Source organism: Clarias gariepinus, chromosome 19, assembly GCF_024256425.1.
Source record: "Clarias gariepinus isolate MV-2021 ecotype Netherlands chromosome 19, CGAR_prim_01v2, whole genome shotgun sequence".
Lineage (NCBI taxonomy): Eukaryota > Metazoa > Chordata > Actinopteri > Siluriformes > Clariidae > Clarias > Clarias gariepinus.
Genome location: NC_071118.1, coordinates 9,276,153 through 9,294,804, shown reverse-complemented (window position 1 = coordinate 9,294,804; position 18,652 = coordinate 9,276,153). Strand labels below are relative to the sequence as shown.

Here is an 18,652-nt window from a genome sequence, read left to right as displayed (position 1 = left end):
TGGATGAAGTGGGAGCAGGCGATGGAGCGGAGTGTCACCTGGAAGGACATCTGGACATGGAACCCCCAGAGAATCAGGTTTTTGATCCAGGGGGTCTATGACATTCTTCCCAGCCCATCTAACCTGTACACATGGGGCAGAGTAGAGACACCGGCATGCCCGCTGTGTTCCAAGCCAGGGACGTTAGAACACATCTTGAGTAGCTGCTCCAAGGCATTAGGCGAGGGCCGGTATCGGTGGAGACACGATCAGGTCCTTAAATCAATAGCTGATGCAATCAGCAAGGGGATCAAGGACAGCCGATACCGCCAAGCCACAGCCAAGGCCATTCACTTCATCAAGGAAGGACAAAGGCCAGAGGGAACATCAAAGAGCTGCTCTTCTGGGTTGCTTTCCACGGCCCGAGACTGGGTGATGTCAGTTGACCTAGAGAGGCAACTGAAGATTCCACAACACATTACCCAGTCTACATTGAGACCTGACATCATTTTGGTCTCTGAGGCCACAAGACAGTTAATCTTGCTAGAGCTAACAGTGCCCTGGGAGGAGAGGATGGAGGAGGCTCAGGAGAGGAAGAGGGAAAAATATCAGGAGCTAGTAGAGCAGTGTCGGATGAATGGGTGGAGGACCAGGTGTATGCCAGTGGAAATAGGCAGTCGGGGATTTGCCAGCCAGACCCTGAGCAAGGCCTATGGTACACTGGGCATAACAGGCATCAACCGAAGAAGAGCCATAAGTAGCAATGTGGAGGCAGTCGAGAAAGCATCCAGATGGCTCTGGTTGAAGAGGGGAGAACGGTGGGGGCGGTAGCATGCCACTTGGACACAGGCCGGGGTCTGATCAGCCTCGGTCGGGTCGCCTGGAGGAGGGTGTCTGTTGTAAGACCCGAAACACCCCGGGAGTCCAGGAAACAACACTGATGATGTGTCCAAGGTTGTGCATCAGAAGATGTTTTTCTGTAAAATATAGAAGCATGCTAAACCAATTTTATCTTTGCCAAAGATGGACATGTTATGCTTCATATAAAATATGAATCAGGCGGTGTTGATGAAAATTGAGAGCAGGCAACATTGCTCATGTTATTGACGAATACATTATCAAATGAACAGGGTATAAATTTCATTTCTCAAGGGGCATTTCAGTTATTGTCTTGAATGTCCCACAAATTGCATGGGCATCAAGGCATTTTAAAAGTTTGTAAGGGGTACCGAGGAAACTTTTTGGATACACAGCAGATCGTTAAATGACAAGAAGAATGTGATATTTAAATTTGAACAGTTAGGAGGAACTGAAGGTATCCTATGATCTTATGATCTTGCATGTCATCATCTAGATTATGAAAATAATATTCAATTTGTTGTAAAGACATACTATGTACTATGCTTATTTCAGTCATTTATAAAGAACAAAGTTTTTTCTGTAAAGTAAAACAGAAATTTGCATCTTTTGCAATAAGACATTTTGTTTTGCCACAAGTAAATTCTTATTAGTACTGGATCTTAGGGCCTATCTGTGAGACATTTACATTTAGGCATTTGGCAGATGCCCTTGTCCAGAGCGACTTACATTTTTATCTCATTATGCATCTGAGCAGTTGAGGGTTAAGGGCCTTGCTCAAGCTGGTTGTGGGATTTGATCCTGGGACCTCCCGAACCATAGTCCACTACGCTACCCCCGACACCTTCTAATTCTTTCTTGTGCAATTTATTTTCTACATTCTAGAGCAATACTGAAGATTTTAAGACAATGAAACAGCACACATGGAATAAGTTAATTAAGTAACAACAGTGCTTGCAAGAACAATAATGTCAAGTGCGTTTATAAAACCCATCAAGCACCATGATGAAACTCATGATCCAAGCTTACCTCTGCTGTGGAAGAAACGTTCATTTAGAGATAATAGCCTTAGAAATCATCAATTAACAGCACCTCAGATTAGAGCCGTTATGAAGGCTTTACAGAGCTGTAGTAGTCTCAATGTCAATCTTAATATCCTTCAGCATTGTTTTACAATGGAAAAAGAAATAAAATCAAGAACAAACATAGAATTAGAAGATGTGTCCTAACTTTTGGAATTAAATTTAATTTAGCTAAATGATTTTTGTATGTCCTGCATTGGACATTGCAGCTGTGATATAAGTATATAAGTAATATTTAAAAACTGGTTGTTTTAGTGAATATATCGGTAGAATGATGCTGAGGTTGGAACTGCCAGGAAGGAGATCTAGAGGAAGACCAAAGAGGAAATTTATGGATGTAATGAAAGAGGACAGAAAGTTAGTTGGTGTGGAAGAAGAGGATGCAGAGGATAGGGTTAGATGAAAGCAGCTAATTCACTGTGCCGACCCCTGAAAGGAAACAGCCGTAAGACAAAGAAGAGGGTTGTTTAATGTAACAATCACAGCAGCAGACTCATTTCCCCTCTCGTCTGTTCCCACCATTCAGCATAATCAGTATATCACTGGCCTGTTATCATCTGCATTAGTTCTTCCACTGGTTCATGCCTCAAGTTAGTTAGTTTTTTTTATATGCTTAAATGATTCATAAACATCCCCCTGAAACTACTCTGGTACAGGGACTGGACTCAAAATGAGAGCTAGAAAAGTTCCTTCAAGAAGCCTGGAGAACTATTCCTCAACACTACATTAAAAATGCAAGACGGTCTGGCTCTTTGGAAGAAAAATATGAAGAAACAAGGGTTTTTTCCAGACTTTTGCACAGTTTTTCATATCCGATCTAGGACCACATATGGAACAAACTCCAATCTGAAAAATTATCAGGGTATGTGGGTTCCGGCAGCCCGATAAAATCTTACATTAGGGTAAAACTGATCTGAGTCCCTTTGGGCTAGTAATGTGAACATTGCTTAAATGTCAAGAGGGAGAACAATGCACAGACATGTTGAGCTGTAATTTTTTCTTTTTTTTTTTCCCCCTCTTGCCTTTCAAAGAGAGAAAAGAACATTGGTAATGCTGGGTCAATTTGTGGACATTTTACCACAATGAAAGTAAAATATAAATGAATAAAAAGTACGAACTCTCATTCTTTAAGAAAATTATAATAAAATTGTTGGCAAACCACTTGGTATAAAAGGGATGAGACACTTTGAATAAAATATACCGTAACAGTGATTCTATGTAATCGCATCACCCTGTTGTTGATTGTTTTCACTCTATTTAGTTTTTTGTTTTTTTGCACGTATGTTAAACTAGATAACTTTAGTCGAGTTAAAGAATATTCTGGTTGATTGAGTTTCATTACTTTAAAAACTTTTTAATTGTAGGGTTTTTTTTTTTTTTTTTTAGTTTATAAGGATTGAGTGGAACCTGAATGGGTCAATTAATTAAACAGGGAACTTGTTGAGTCACACAATTTAATGAGACTCATCCCATTACTTAAATTCACTAGCCGTGGAGAAGCTGGTCTAGGCTATCGCCTGGCCACTTAAAACAAATCAATAAAGATTTGTCCAGTTTTTTTTTTTTTTTTCCTTTCACTTCATTGTCCTTTTGGCAGCTGTGTTTCACAAGGTTGGTATATAAACAAGCCCAGAAATTATTTGTTGCATGAAAAATTATTTGTTGCATGAAAAAAGAGCTGCAGATACATATGTGTCATTTTGGTCTATTGTTTTTACCAGGAGAAAAAAAAGAAGGCTGGTGTTGAGGATGGAGATGAAGATGATGATGATGATGATAAGGAGGAGGTGGTGGCGTACCTGTCAGGCGCTGATGATGAGTTTGACCCCAGCACTCTTCCCGACCCTGACACAGTGCGCAATTCAGATAACGAAAGGTAGGACGGTCAAGATGGCAAAAAACTTGGACCAGAAGGTTTTCATATTGCTCATCACTTCTTATTCCTCTAGGTTTAAAAAAAAAAAAAAAACAGGACATGATTTCAGTTTTGCTGTATTTCTTCTGCTGCTTGATCCTCAAACTGCTCTCTCTTTATTGCTTCCTGTCTTTTCATTCTCTCTTGAAGTCTACAGCCTCGTGAGGATTAAAATTCAATGGAATCGAGTTCAGTTTTATTTGACTAGCACTTTAGACAATGAGTATTGTCACAAAGCAGCTGTACAGAAATCTGATTTTTATAATTTGTATTTAAAGAAAATGAGTTCTGAGACGATTGTGAGAGTTTGAGTGGAGTAAACTGTGAAGCGATTTGTTTGTTACAAGCAAGTTTGTAGAGCAGTTTAGAAACCCAGTTTCATCTTCTTAAATGAACCAGTTACAGCTTTTTTCTTTTGTATTTGTAAATTACTGTAAAAAGTTGTATCCCAACACTATCATTTTAGATAGATGTAGAAGACTGCTGCAGCTGTTTATAATGAATAAAAAAAAATGCAAAAGTACTGAGTAAATTAATTGATAAGAATGAGCATCAACTGAGCGAATATCTTTTATTACTCTAGTACGCTTCCAGAGATTTGTAGCCAATACATAAACCTTATCAATGCATTTTTTTCTTCTCATTTGTCACCTCTGAGAAAAACATGCTGCATGCACTTTTACTTAAAGTTTTGCGTCTTTTTTTTTTTTTTTTTTTTCCCAGCCGCCAGCATGAGAGATAGCTGCTTTTGAATGTGGGAAGTTTTTCTGAAACTTCTGACCTAGCTTAAAGCACAATTCAGGACACCAGAGTCAGTGATCTTTAATTTTAGACAGTTAGCTCACTAATACCATATTTGACTACCATTAGTTAATGGATCTTGCCTAAAATGCAATTAATTGTGCGGACTGATCTTATCGCTGCTTTACACGGCTTTTACGTTTTTTTAACCTCTGCAGTGTGGATATATCAAGAGCTTGATTTTCTGCCTTGTTACTTTTGTGTAATGTGCTGAGACATACAGTAAATCAGAAGCGTTCTATACTAAAGCGAAGCAGAACATCGAATCATAAGCCTCTAATTATCTGAAAATGAGAAATTGATTCTTGCTGTACTTAATTACTGCAAAGGCTCTCACAGGGTCTGTTGGGTCTACACTTTGATTAGGTTTGCAGCACTGTCACTCCTGTGTGTATCAGCCTCAGTCTGCACTGCATAATTGCTTCTCAGAAGGAGTTATTCCCTTATAGAAGAACAAGATTCATTTATTATTGGCGGTGTAAAGCATTGATCCCTGTACTGGCAGAGGAATGTCTATAAAACGTGTAATTACGTACAGATTTAACGTAGGAGATCCTGGGAAGAAGGCGATACGTCCAAAAAAATGCTGTTCACGAGTTAGGGTTCCGTGGTGCGGGCGAATTTGTTCACGTTTTTTTTGGATTTTTGGAGCAGATTTTGTCCTCTGCATCCTACTTCCACACTTAATGATGTTATTTACTAGATAAACAAAAGCCTATTGATTAAAAAGCTTTAGAGGCAGTAGTTCACTCTTTGCTCCGCGTGTCTCCTTTTTTGTGTAAAAAGGTCAGGATTTCCTGTTCAGCAGAGCTTTTCATACAGCAGGTGAAAAATCACTGTATCGTATGCTGTATTATTATTTATTTATTTATTTATTTATTTTTTTATTTTTTTTTGCTTTTATAGGGACCAAGCCGAAAGCGTTTTTTTTTTTGTGTTTTTTTTGTCTCTGCCCATGCATTGTGCCAATCTTTGAAAATGCATGGAGGCTACACAAATCCCTTAACAGAAGAGCACATCATGGGTGGTGTCGATACAACTTTCAGCTCTGTTCATGTTGCCAGTAAACACACATTCACCTCACATGTCCAAACAACACAACCGACAGACTGACCTTTTTTCTTCCCAGCTTTCTTGCTTTGCTTTTGATCTAAGCCAGTTCCTAAGCCTTGATATAAACCATGGAGGGCTAGAGTTTACTTGCTTCCGGTGAGATATGTGAATTCGCCCACCTGTGGCTTTTTGAACAGCTGCAGGGTTTTCTGCACTCTTCTGCATACAGTACCTGAACTCTGAGCTGTCTACAATTGGTTTGTTGGTGTTTATTTTTTTTCCTGGTTATGAATAACTGTGGCATCATTCAAGGATTCAAAGTTGTGAGCTGTGGATGTGTGCCACTTACATGTGTGAAAAAAATATAATCTAGTTAATCACAGGCATAATCTGTGATTAATCATCAGTTTTATAATTTATCAAACATTAACATTTACCAAATTGTAAATAAAAATCTTTCAAATAGTAAACTTCTTGCAGCAGCAATCATATTGTGAGCTGTATGCTCATATAGAGGTGACTAGGGTTGGTTATCGAAACCCAGAGCCTCAATTTGGTGCCTGGGCATGTGAAAATTATTTCCCCGAATGAAAAAATGCACGTGAACGCGAGTCGGAAAGCTCTAATAATACAAATCCAACTAATGTTTGTACAGACGGGATGAAGTTAAAAGCAGAGGGAGGCGCAGTGTTTAACAGCTTGCAGACATCTGCTGGCAGTGTCAGACCAACCCTGGCAAAGTCAGCAGAGAGATTGTATTTGTCCAGACAAAAGAGGGAAATATGGTCATATTTATGCAAAAGAATTGCTGAAAGTTAAAGCTAATTTGTTGCATACTTGGAACACCAACTACTTTGCTGTTATTGGTGTTAAATGATTGTAGCTGTGTTTTGTATGTACTTGTATAATTTAAATATATAGTTTATTTTTATTTTATTAAATTACTTTATAAAAAGCAGTTCTTAAATGTTATCTAGTATTTTTTGTGCCTTTTTTAGGTTTCGGTTTAGACACCGTTGAGACATCAGTGCCATTTTAAAAGTAGCGATTTGGCACCGGTTTTGTAAAAAAACAAACGATAGCCAACACTTGTGGCGACCATGTCTGTCACCTCCTTTTTAACTTGGCTAGCGCAGGTTGTCTAGCACATGCATTTTAAGCATAAAGAGTGAATGAGTGCAGTTGTCATTTGTAATCGATTAGATATGCTGTTACACAGAGGTAGTTCTGCTTACTTACTGATGTCCAGTGGTCTCCAGTAAGAGCAATAAAAGTAGCTTCTGCCAAATGCCTTACTTACTGTACATCACCTTATTTAGTGTCCCTTTAAAGGTAGCTCGATTTTTTTTCCAATCTTTCATCTACAAGCTTTTTATAATGAAACTCAGCCGCGTGATCCTTTCTTTTTTTCCTGCCTTTTACCTTTACTTCACATCTCCTTCCCTTCCTATATTTAGTTTCCTTTGTATTCTTCATTTCCTTTCCATCTTTATTCCTTCTCCCTTTTTTTTCGTACGTTCCTTACTTTTTCTTGACTTTCTTCCCTCCCGTCTGTCCCTTTCTTTATTGTTTTTCTTTTATTTCTTCATTCCCTTCTTTTTTCTTTCCATTCTTTCCTTCCTTCCTTTCTTCTTTTCATTCTGGCTTTTTTCTTTTCTTCCTTATTTGTTTCCTCCCTTTATTTCTTTCCTTCCTCCCTCCCTACCTGTTTCTTTTCTGTTTTTTTAATCTTCCTTCCTGTATTTAAAAAAAAAATTTCCTTCCTTCCTGTTTTTTCTTTCATTAGTAAATTCATTCATTCATTCATTCATTCATTCATCATGAGTAAGCTCTGTATCCTGTTCATCACAGTGAATTCAAAGCTTAGCCGTAGATTGTTCACTAATTCCTTTTTCATCCCTTTTCCCAGTTTCCTGCACTCCTCTGCACTGGTTTTTATTAGAGATGGAGGCAGGTGATCTGGGCCACTCCCCGCGCCTCTGATTAATGCCCGTTGGCTGGCTGTTTACTGCATAGCTACACTTGCCGAATGCAGGAGCGGCTTTAGGCGCTGTAAATCTGAGCGCCCCGTTCTCGGCCTCCCTCCACAGGCCAGCCTTAATGTGTGTCGCGTTACATCTGGGCCCAGAGCCTGGACCTGCACTACAGCCCCGGCTCATTTGTGTGTGCTACCTGTCCTCCCTACTCGCTCTGCTGCTCTCACGCACACCACCTGTCACTGACTTCTGGCTCCACTCCACGTACTCCCACCGCCGGAGCCGAGCTACTTTATCCCCTGTCTACCTGCATTACTCACACCTTAAAATATATTGTTCTGAGCTTCGGCCTATGCTTTACGGATGGCTCCGTCGATGCCTCTTGTTTGGAACGGAGCGGAGCCAGCTCTTCCCATCCAAATTGATATTCAGCAGTGTGTCTCGGCTCTGTTAGGAACTGGCTAGTGATTTATGGGAGTGAGTGGAAGTCAACATGCCTTAAAAGGCTAATGATGTGTGCTTGCTGACTGTTAAACAGATTGAATGACATTTCATGGCCTTTCATGCAAGTCTTGGTGACTGCGGATATGAAATGTTAGAATGCACATGTGAGGGAGCGACACGCTTGGTTTTATGTGAGAAATATACAGCCATCTTTAGTTGCAGAATAATAAGCTACCCATTCAATTTTTTGCTGGGTTAATCAAAATATCTCAATCACTAGTGAGTAAACAGATTGATTAGCTCACCTAAATCACTAGTGAGTAAACAGATTGAGGTCAGACTGAATTCAATTTCTGTCCTCTCGAACGAAGAAGGATAATTTCTTTAATGATTTGTTAAATAGAAGAATAATGATGTAGGGGAATATTCAGGACAGAAATGTTCTTTCGCACTTTTAATGTGATAAATGCTCATTTGCCGAGATTTTATATAATTTGAGATTTGTTAAAGCCAGTGTGAAATGGATTTTTTTTTTCCACAAAATGAAACATTTAGAAGACATCATGTTCTGGTAGGAAATAATATCTGACTGGATTTAGTATATGGGCTTATCTATCAGAGTTTTATTGGATTGTAAAAAGCTGCCATTCCCACATGTTTAACCTTTTGCTGTACATTGTCTTTTCCTTATTTAACACTCTCTCGTGATGGGATTTTTTAAACGAAAATTCAGCGATAATTTAGAAAACCTTCTTATATACTGTAGCTCTCTAGTTACCAACAGGCAAAAAAAATAAAGAAAATATAAATGAGTTGATTAAAAAAAAAAAGTGCAAATATGGGGGAATCAAGAAAGATCAGATTTATGATTGAAAAAAATTGTGAATGTGCGATCCGGGAATGTGGGATCCGGTTGAAATGTGGGGGTTTTGCAGTCCATGCATGGTATATTTTCACCTGGTTACAATTGTCAAATTCTTTATCAAATGCAGTTTTTGAGCATTTTAATCATTTTCATAAAACCTTTTTGGTTTATTCATGTGAGCTGCGAGAGAAACCATTAATATTAAATTATAACTTGCGTCTTATTATGGCCCGCAATTTCAGAAGGTTAATATTTTTCACTGCATAGAGACGTTTATGGGCAATCAAAAGCCCTTAATAAAAAAAAATACAAAAAAAAAAAAGAGTCAAGTCCAAAATTGAACTTTCCTGCCTTCTTTTTAAATTTTTTTTTTATGTTGGCTTTATGCTGTTTCTTTGTGATTGAGTGATTGGGGAACGTTTAGATAAGAAGCTTAAATAATTCAGCAGCAGGCGTAGTTGAGCTCATTTAGTGGGATGATGCATGGGTGTGCTCGCGCATACACGTCCCTCATCGTACAGAAGCTGGCGAGCTCTTTAAAGTCATCAGCAGTGTGGTGGGAATGCTTATGGCACAGCTTGAAGGAAATTACAGCGAGTTCAGGCTGCTCACACGACCCAAGGCAGTGTGCAGAGGGAACCTTTATTGGATAGCTTAGGAGAAAAATTAACGGCACATACAAGCATTATGGGGTCTTTCAAGAGACACGGAATGAGCTTTCTTTTTTTGTAAACATGATTTATTGTTGACTGCTCTGTGTTTTTAATGTTTTTTACTTTGTCTCTTGTGAAGCAGTGATGGCTCTGAGCTTGCGGGGAGGAAGAGGACTCACAGCAGTAGTGAAGATGATGATGATGATGACGACGACGCCACACACTCGGGAAGAGGGAGGAAAAGGAACAGATCAGAAGCTGCGCCTCTGGACACTGGTCTCTCCCTGGCGGAGGATGAGGAACTGGTGCTGCAGTTGCTGGGAGGCCAGAGTTAGACTGTTTTCACCGAATGTACGACCATGTGACTGTGATCACAACTTCCCTCACCTCACACTTTTCATATAATTGACTCTAATTATTACATTTCTACATCGTGGGACTTGTTTATCTTTGTTTTTGTGAAATAAAATTAACGATGGACAAAGTTTTAGACTCGTCTTATTGGAAATTGCTAGACCATCTTTCTCTATCTGTACTTAACAGCCTGTCTTTGTTTACCATAGATAAATCTAAAAATTTAAATTTCATGTGGTTTCAAGTGTCAGTGGGATGCACAGATAACCGCACTGCTGATGCCAATCTTAAAGCCTCTGGCATACTCAATCCATTATTGCTCAATTTTTTTGGGTCAATATGGTCTTGTGGGTACTGTCTGCATTCATATTTGCTTCGTCCCTTTTTTTTTTTTTCATATTTACCCAGAACAGAAAAAAAACAGGAACAGGTCTGACATGAAGCAAAGTTACTGTTCAAACTGTAAAGTTGATTATTTTCCAATAAGAGCATGTTTTAAGTGTTTTATTAATTGTAAACCACAACAATTTGCCAACATTTGGTTATGTACACAATACGAGCCACACTCAATATTATTAAATTTTTTTGGGGGTTAGATCAGATTTCCATGGCTCAATTGTTCACACTCATAATTATATAAATGAATTTTCTCTGACTTTAATGTTGACATGTCTGTCCTTTAAAACAGCATGCATGCGCACGTTGGTTATTACAACACATCAAGAGTTTGTGTGACCGCTCGTTAATTACAAACGCTACTATTGGATTATAGCAAAGGTATCGTTGGGATTTTACCCTAGAGGATGACGAGCAGTTATTCAGCTATACTTGTTGAGGTCTAGAAAAAGGAAGAACGCCTCATGTTTTACTTTAGCTGTTTTCTCAGCTATTGCTAGCGCTGCTATGAAATCCCCGCGCTGCCGGTGCTCACTGAAGACGTCGGCACCCTGCACATGCACAGAAGCAAAAAGTTCTCATTCAAATATGTATCAAATCTAGCACATTGTATGGAAGTGACTCAAATCTGATCTGAAAAATATCATATTTGAGAGATCAGACAACCCTACCTATTATAAAAATTATAATAATCTGATGTGAGCAATGAAATATTCGAAGGATGACCTTAATATAAATGTGATTTCTTTTGCAGATGTTACTACTGTCAAAGCTGCTGTTTTAGTAAATTAAGTCCTTTCTGAACAATCCATATTGAGCGATCATAGCTCCGTGATGATGCCCATGGGCAAAAATAGAAAGGTTCCATCTTTTAACAGTAAAAATTATTTTAGTTTGCAGATTCTTCCTCTGCTTGGTAGGTTTCCTCTGGGTACGCCGGTTCCTCCGGATACTCCTACAATTTAAGGCCATGTGGATTGGTGTTTCCAAATTTCCTGTGGTGTGTAACCCATCCAAGGTATAACTCGCGCCTTAGATGGACTTTGGGCCTCTCCTGACCCTTTACAGGATAAGACGTATATAGAGCGAGAGAGTGAGCAATATCGGTCCTGTGACTGAGGTTGTTTACACCTGAATTTTTATGGCTTGAGCTACTAGGCAGTCTTAGTTTTTAGACCCACTATGTTTCCATCCAGGGACCCTCCAGCCAGCATAATATTTTATCTTATTGTAAATGAGAGTGTACAAGGGGACAAAGAATGTTTGAGATTTTTTTTATTGGCAACATTCCAGTGTTTTGATGACAGAAAAAAAAAAAATCTGTATTTGTGTTCAATTGTACAAATGCATACAATCAGTTCGTACATTAAAAAAAATCCGCCTTCAAAGCTACAACCTTCTCACGACTTTCTTTATTACTTTGAATAAATCTAATATAGTTAACAAGCTAGCCTAATAAGTTGGCCGATACTAGCGCTACAGTATCTGGAGTGTTGTTATGGTTACCGTGTGGAAGTTGTGTAACCTGCTCAACCCCCCATACAGCTAGTAGTTTTCCTGAAAGCACTCCAAGGGTGGCCTGTGAGTGTGCACCAAGATGACTATAATTTGTAACTAGGTTCACTTGTGTTCAACTTTCCTGATTCTCCTTTTCTGGTTTTGGGCTTTTTTCAATTTTATTTTTTTTATTTTTTTATTCTCTGTCTTGAGAAGTGTTGTCTCGGACAGTGCGCTGTCAATCTCATGTATTATTTTAAATATTAGGACAGATTCCGGGCTTGATCTTTTTATCCAGTTTAGCTCTGTTAGCAGTTTAACTCTGCTGGATGTTTACTCAAGTCATATGTCATACAAACTTTTAAGATTTTACATCGGGACTGTTGAGGTGGAAAACACATTCAGGTACCATCTGTATCTTCTTGTGTTTTAAGAGTTCTCGTTATTTTTACGCGCGTCGCCGTGCGTGGTGACTATTTCTTCCATTTTTCTTGCTGAGTTTCGAATAGAAATGTCTAGAAGGCATAGACACTGTAAACGGCTTGTTGTTATTCTCCGTCAGAGCACAAAGGCCATCTGCTGAAGTACGTGTCCATCAGCATTCGCCCAGCTCATCTCTAAAGAGCCTGTGATTTGCCTATATGAGAAGAGTTGACTCTATGCCATGCTTTAGCACACGTGTGACTTTTGAAGTAGCAGACATGGCGAGTCGTAGGATTTGTGCCATCGAGACTGTTACAGTTTGTCCTAATCTTGTCTTTTTGGTTATTGCAGCTCTTTAAAATATACCAGCGTGCTTGGTTTGTCGTTCAGTCAGGGGGGCGCTAATTTCTGCTTGTTTTCTAGCCAGGCCGAAATCTGAAATGGGGCAGATGGTCTTGTGAAGTCAAACGAAGTTGATAAAAAGTTGGATCTTAACTCAGAAGTGATTCGTTGCACAGTAGATAGAGGAAGGAAGAAACATGAGATGGTGCAAGTTGACATGGCCGGCAAGCGTGTTGATGAATTGCGTTTCTGTGCTGGAGTGAAAACCTCTGCAGTTTTTGCCACTGATCATCCATCGCGTCTTGCCTGGAGAGCAATTCCATTCCCTTTTTCTCGGTTTTAATAAACCTTTTCAGCACAGAAAGACATGGAAAGGTTCAATCCTTCAATTCTGCGCCCGGCCGTTCCTGAACAACAATAGACGAGAAGCACAATGGGAAGACGATCATTAGAGCTAATGCGCAGATCGCAAGTGCTCTCTGATAGATTGAAAAGGCAGTGCTTACTGCATGTAAATGCCAGCTTCCCTAAACAGCGGACTATTTATTTATTTATTTATTTTCATATTACTATTATTATCATTAGAAGAGTTCATCCATGTTAAAAGCGGGGGTGTGGGTAGACCTGATTTCCGTGCATGCATTTTATTGCCTAGTGCAAAGCTGTCCTACACAGGATTGGATTTGTGCCTTGGCATAGGATACACCATTTATTGACGCAGGTAATTACAGTATATGGATCTATGCCCGTGCCTCCTGGGAGAGGAGATGTGCTTGCTTGTCACAGTCCAATGGGCCAACACGGATTTATCGTATTTGGATCCTCTCCCTCAGTGAGTCACTCGCAAGGTGTGAGAGCAGCTCCTAATACCGTGGGGCTTTGTGAATGTCTGAGTTAATGAGTTGGCCTGGGGGAGATTTTTTTGTGTGTGTTTTGTTTTGTTTTTATTCACTCTTCACTTCTGTGAGTCGTGTTTGTTTTTTCATGGTCAGAAAAAATGCTTTGGAATGAGTTGGATATAATGTGTGTTGAAAAAGAAAAAGCTGTTTTCATCCAGTACTGTGATTATAGTCAAAAAGCCAAGATATACTGTAGCTGTCAATCTAGTCATGTTCAGTTGAATGTGTGACTGGATCATCTCACACACAGCTTAAATAATTTTGAATTGTTAAACAAGCTGTTTTTTCGTGGATCCGGTGTGACTCAGACCAGGATAAAGTGCTTATTAAGTATGAATGGATGAAAGCAAACAAGGGATGGGAGAGATTTGATGGAACTCCATCCACACGGGTAGCTGTAAGTTTCTTTACTTCATCACTAGTGTGAGTGTTGTATCTCTGTTTCAAAACTAAAATAAAAAATGGAGTAAGGCGGTCATGCCTGTTTCTTTTTGACCAATTTTACATTTCTTTACTCATCGTAACTACACCACTTTATCCTGTATACAGGGTCACAGGGGGCCTGGAGCCTATCCCTACCTGGAGACTTAGTGCACGAGACAGGGTACACCCTAGTTACGGTGCCAATCCATCGCAGGGCACACAGTCCCACACTCATTCACACACTACTGGCAACATGGGAACGCCAATGAGATTAACCTGCATGTCCATGGACTGTGGGAGGAAACCGGAGTACCCTAAGGAAACCCACCAAGCAAACTCCATGCACACAGAGACGGGAATCGAACCTGGAGGTGCAAGGTCACTGCTACACCTCTACAACTCCGTGCCACCATACAGGTACATAACTACAGAATCTACAAAAAAAAAAAAAAGAAAAGTGGTTTATATTCTTCAGGTCTGTTTTCCGCAATAACAAAAATTGCTTTTACTGAATACATTTGAGAAGAAAATTGTGTCCAAGTGACTGGAGGGTGAAATTGCTGGAGTTCAGTTCACTGGCAGGCACTGTTGGTCAGACTGTTCTGGATTGACAGGCCACACTTGGCACAGGATAAGCTGATAAAATAAAGTGCAGTTAGAGGGGTGGTAAAGGGTGGGCTCCTACTCAGCATGGAACTTTATGCCCCCTGGGCAAGAGGTTTCATTTATTAATCTTGCTGCACAGTTTTAGGGATCGGGTCTTTTCTTCTTCTTCTTCTTTTTTAATCAGGTTTATATTTATTTTTATTTTTTTTCACAGTTCTATTATCTGAAGATTCCCCTACAGGAAAAACACATTTTTATTTGATTTATGTGAAAAAAACATCATGCGATATTGCCTTTCACAATGTCATATGAACTTTTTTTTTTTTTTTTTTTGAAGTTTCACCTCAAGTCACATGATTTTTCAAATGCTATAGACCTTCAGCTTGAGTAGAAACTTGAGTAGTTTCCTTTCTTTGTTTCGTTCTAGCTAGGAATTAGTGTATTTTCAGACCAGGGGTCTTTGTTGAAGTGCAAGTGTGTGACCGCAAGCAGCAAACAAAAAAAGTGTCATTTTATAGGGTGAGACGTCTCACGATTTCGCAGCGTGCTGTTGCAGCCCCTGGCGAAACACACCAGTTTCTTTTAACGATGGTCAAGTTATGGGGTTGTTATTTCCTAAAGTAATTTCTCACAATCTGATTTTTTTTATTTTTTTATTTTTTTATTAACCTTGTTCCTTCAGCTTTGTCTTTCTAGCCAGTCAATGAATCTACTGAATTCTTCTCTCTTCACAATGACTGATACTAATGTGGTGATAATGACGTCGAACTTAATTGGGGCTTGTGCATTGTCAGATTGGTTTTCTCAGTAGGCTTTGCTTCTACTGAATGCTGTTGTAAATATTGAAGAATCTGTGCCAAATGCAAAAGCTTAGCTACATGACAGGCAGGACAGGAATGCGTCCCTGTAGGATCATGTCCAGATAAATGCCAACTGTCAGAATGCGGGAATAAATGTAATATGTATTGTCTCCCAAACAATATTAGTGAGACATCAATAAGTATGGATGTGGTTCTTTAGTTATTTTTTATTTTTTTGTGAATATTAGAAAAGGAAGTAAAAACAAGATGAGGACAATGTGTGGGAGCCAGTCAGTTATAATTAGTCATATATATTACACACTGCCTGGACAAATAAAGTCACCACCAGGATTTACTCACTTACACACTCATTGTCTATACCACTTAATACTGTATGCAGGATGGTGGGGGGGGGGGAGGGGTGTCTGGAACCTATCCCAGGAAACTTGGGGCATGAGACGGGGTATACCCTGGGCACAACGCAATCCATCGCAGGGTACACACACTCATTACAGAAAAGTTGGAATGGCAATTAGCCTAATCTGCATGTCTTTGGACTGTAAGAGGAATCCCACCAAGCACAGGGAGAACAAGGAAACTCCATGCACACAGAGACAGGAATCAATCCTGTCCGGGAATCAAACGCAGACCCTGTAGGTTAAAGGCAACAGTGCTAACCACTACACCACCTTGCTGCCCCACTAGGATTTAAGTAAGCAAATAGATAAAAGCGTTCCATTGGATACTTACTGCAGTGATTAATAACTGATGCAGTGAGTAGCTTCTCAGAAGACATGTCCTGTGGTCATGGCAAAGATGCTACTTAGTTTCAGAGGGATTAAAATGATTAGCCGCATTAAGCAAAGAAAAAAACTAAGGAGATTGTTGACACTCCTCAATGCATTCTTAAAACCTGGCGGGATCATGATGAACCTAATCTTTAAGGAAGAAATGTGGTCAGAAAAAATGTGAACCATCCTGTTCAGGGATCATGTACAGTAAATGTTTGGTGTAATCAAATTGTTACAAAAAAAAAAGAAACAACAGTTAAACTTACAGCTATGTTTAATAGTGTATGTAAGAGCATTTATACACACAATTTGAAGAGAAATCGAGGGATTTGGGATTAAACAGCTGTGTAGCCACTTATCAGTGAGGCCAATCGGGGAACTAAAAAGTCTTTAATTTGCTAGGGTGCATAAAGAATATATTGTGGAGCATGGACCAATGTCATGTAGTCTGATTTACCCTGAGTCCAGATTTACCCTGTTCCAGAGTGAAGGGTGGATCATGATAAGAGTGGTGGGTGAAGTAATGCACCTATCATGTCTAGTGCCTACCATACACGTCTGTGGGGTCAGCATTATGATTTGGGGTTTCTGTTGGTCTGGTCTAGGTTCAGCAACATTATCTACTCAAAAAAATGAGGTTCTCTGACAGCCTGAATACTATGACTGACCAGGTTTTTTTTTCAATGGATTTTTCTTGTATGATGGCATTGTTATATTCTAAGAGGATGATACCAGGATTCATAATGCTCGAATTATGACAGATTGGGTTGAGGAGCATAAGACATCATTTTCACACACAGATTGGACACCACAGGGTCCAGACCTTACAGTAACCCCATTGAGAATCTTTCGGATGTGCTGGAGACGACTTAATGCAGCGGTCTTACTCTCCCAAAATCTTGGAGAGAAATTAAGATGACTCTTTGCACAAGTTTTGTTATACTGTTTATATATATATATATATACACACACACCTACACAGTGAGGTCAATAAGTATTTGATCACCCTGTGATTTTGCAAGTTCTCTTACTTAGAAATCATGGAGGGGTCTACACTTTTTAAGCATGGGTGCATTTCCACTGTGAGAGAGGATCTAAAAAGAAAAATCTGGAAATCACATTGTAAGATTTTTTTTTTATAATTTATTTGTGAATTACTGTGTCAAATAAGTATTTGGTCACTCGCTTATCAGCCAGATTTTTGACCCTCAATGACCTGTTATTTTGCTTTTAAATAGTCCATATGCTTCTTACGGAGCCACTGCTTGGTTTTCCTGGCTGTGTGCTGTGGGTCATTGTCATGTTGGGAGACCCAGCCACGACCCATCTTTAATTCCCTGGCTGAGGGAAGCAGGTTTTTGCCCAATATCTCACAATACACTGCCCCGTTCATCCTCTCCTAAATACACTGCAGTCGTCCTGTTCCGTGTGCAGAAAAACACCCCCAGAGCATGATGCTTCCAGCCCCATGCTGCACTGTAGGTATGGTATTATTGGGATGATGCTCATCATTTTTTCCCCCAAACACAGCGAATGGAGTTAAGACCAAACAGTTCTACTTTGGTCTTATCGACCACAGGACTTTCTCCCATGACTCCTCTGGATCATCCAGATGGTAAAACTTCAGACGGGCCTGGGCATGGGCTGACTTAAGCAGGGGAAACTACCGTGCGCTGTAAGATTTTAAACCATGACGTCTTAGTGTATTACTGATAGTAGCCTTGGAAACGATGGTCCCAGGTCTCTTAACGGCATTGACCAGCTTCTCCTGTGTAGTTCTGGACTGATTCTTCACCATTCTTAGCATCAATAATACCCCATGTATCTACTTAGACTTTGGCTGATTGTGGGTGCACAGGTGTCTTTATGATGGCTAACGACCTCAAACAGGTGCTAATAATTTAGAATCATGAGCAGAGTGTAGCTGGACTATTTAAAAGCAAAATAACAGGTGTTTAAGGGACAGAAATCTGGCTGATAAGCAAGTGATCAAATACTTATTTGACACAGTAATTCACAAATAGATTGTTAAAAAGTCATACAATGTGATTTCCAGATTGTTCTTTTTAGATTCTGTCTCTCCCAGTGGAAATGCACCTATGCTGAAAATTGTAGACCCCTTCATGATTTCTAAGTAAGAGAACTTGCAAAATCACAGGGTGATCAAATACTTATTGACCTCACTGTATATATTTCTATTTCCAAACATTAGTATTCCAACAAAATAAACTATACCAGTTTCTCGTGCAAGTGAGTTTTTTTTGTCTTGGTCTAGCAGATATTGCAGTGATTTCCTGTTTAGTTCAGTGTCACCCTTTTTGGGTTGAGTGTGGCAATACTAGGAAGACCAGCAAAGAAAATTAGATGAGTAGGATATAAAAAATGATTGTGTGGTGTTATATATAAAAAATACCAGTGACAGGATGGTGTAATGCAAAGCAGAGGACCATTTCACAAACCAAGTTGATTACTTTCCTTCTATAGCGTATATTCTC

General features: G+C 39.5%; 1 protein-coding gene across 3 annotated transcripts in view; it reads left to right on the top strand.

The window, feature by feature from the left end:
- The window catches only part of ddx10 (DEAD (Asp-Glu-Ala-Asp) box polypeptide 10), a 52,424-nt gene extending 42,313 nt beyond the window's left edge, over nucleotides 1-10,111 (top strand). Inside the window, exons 17-18 of one of the 3 annotated variants that reach the window (XM_053478695.1) lie at nucleotides 3,641-3,795; nucleotides 9,766-10,111. In XM_053478695.1, the coding sequence (XP_053334670.1) occupies nucleotides 3,641-3,795; nucleotides 9,766-9,961 (351 nt within the window). In that variant the 3' untranslated portion in view covers nucleotides 9,962-10,111. Of the gene's footprint in view, nucleotides 1-3,640; nucleotides 3,796-9,765 lie in introns of those variants that run through there. The other 2 variants (XM_053478696.1, XM_053478697.1) reach the window with 2 other exon arrangements.
- Nucleotides 10,112-18,652: the final 8,541 nt, after the last annotated feature.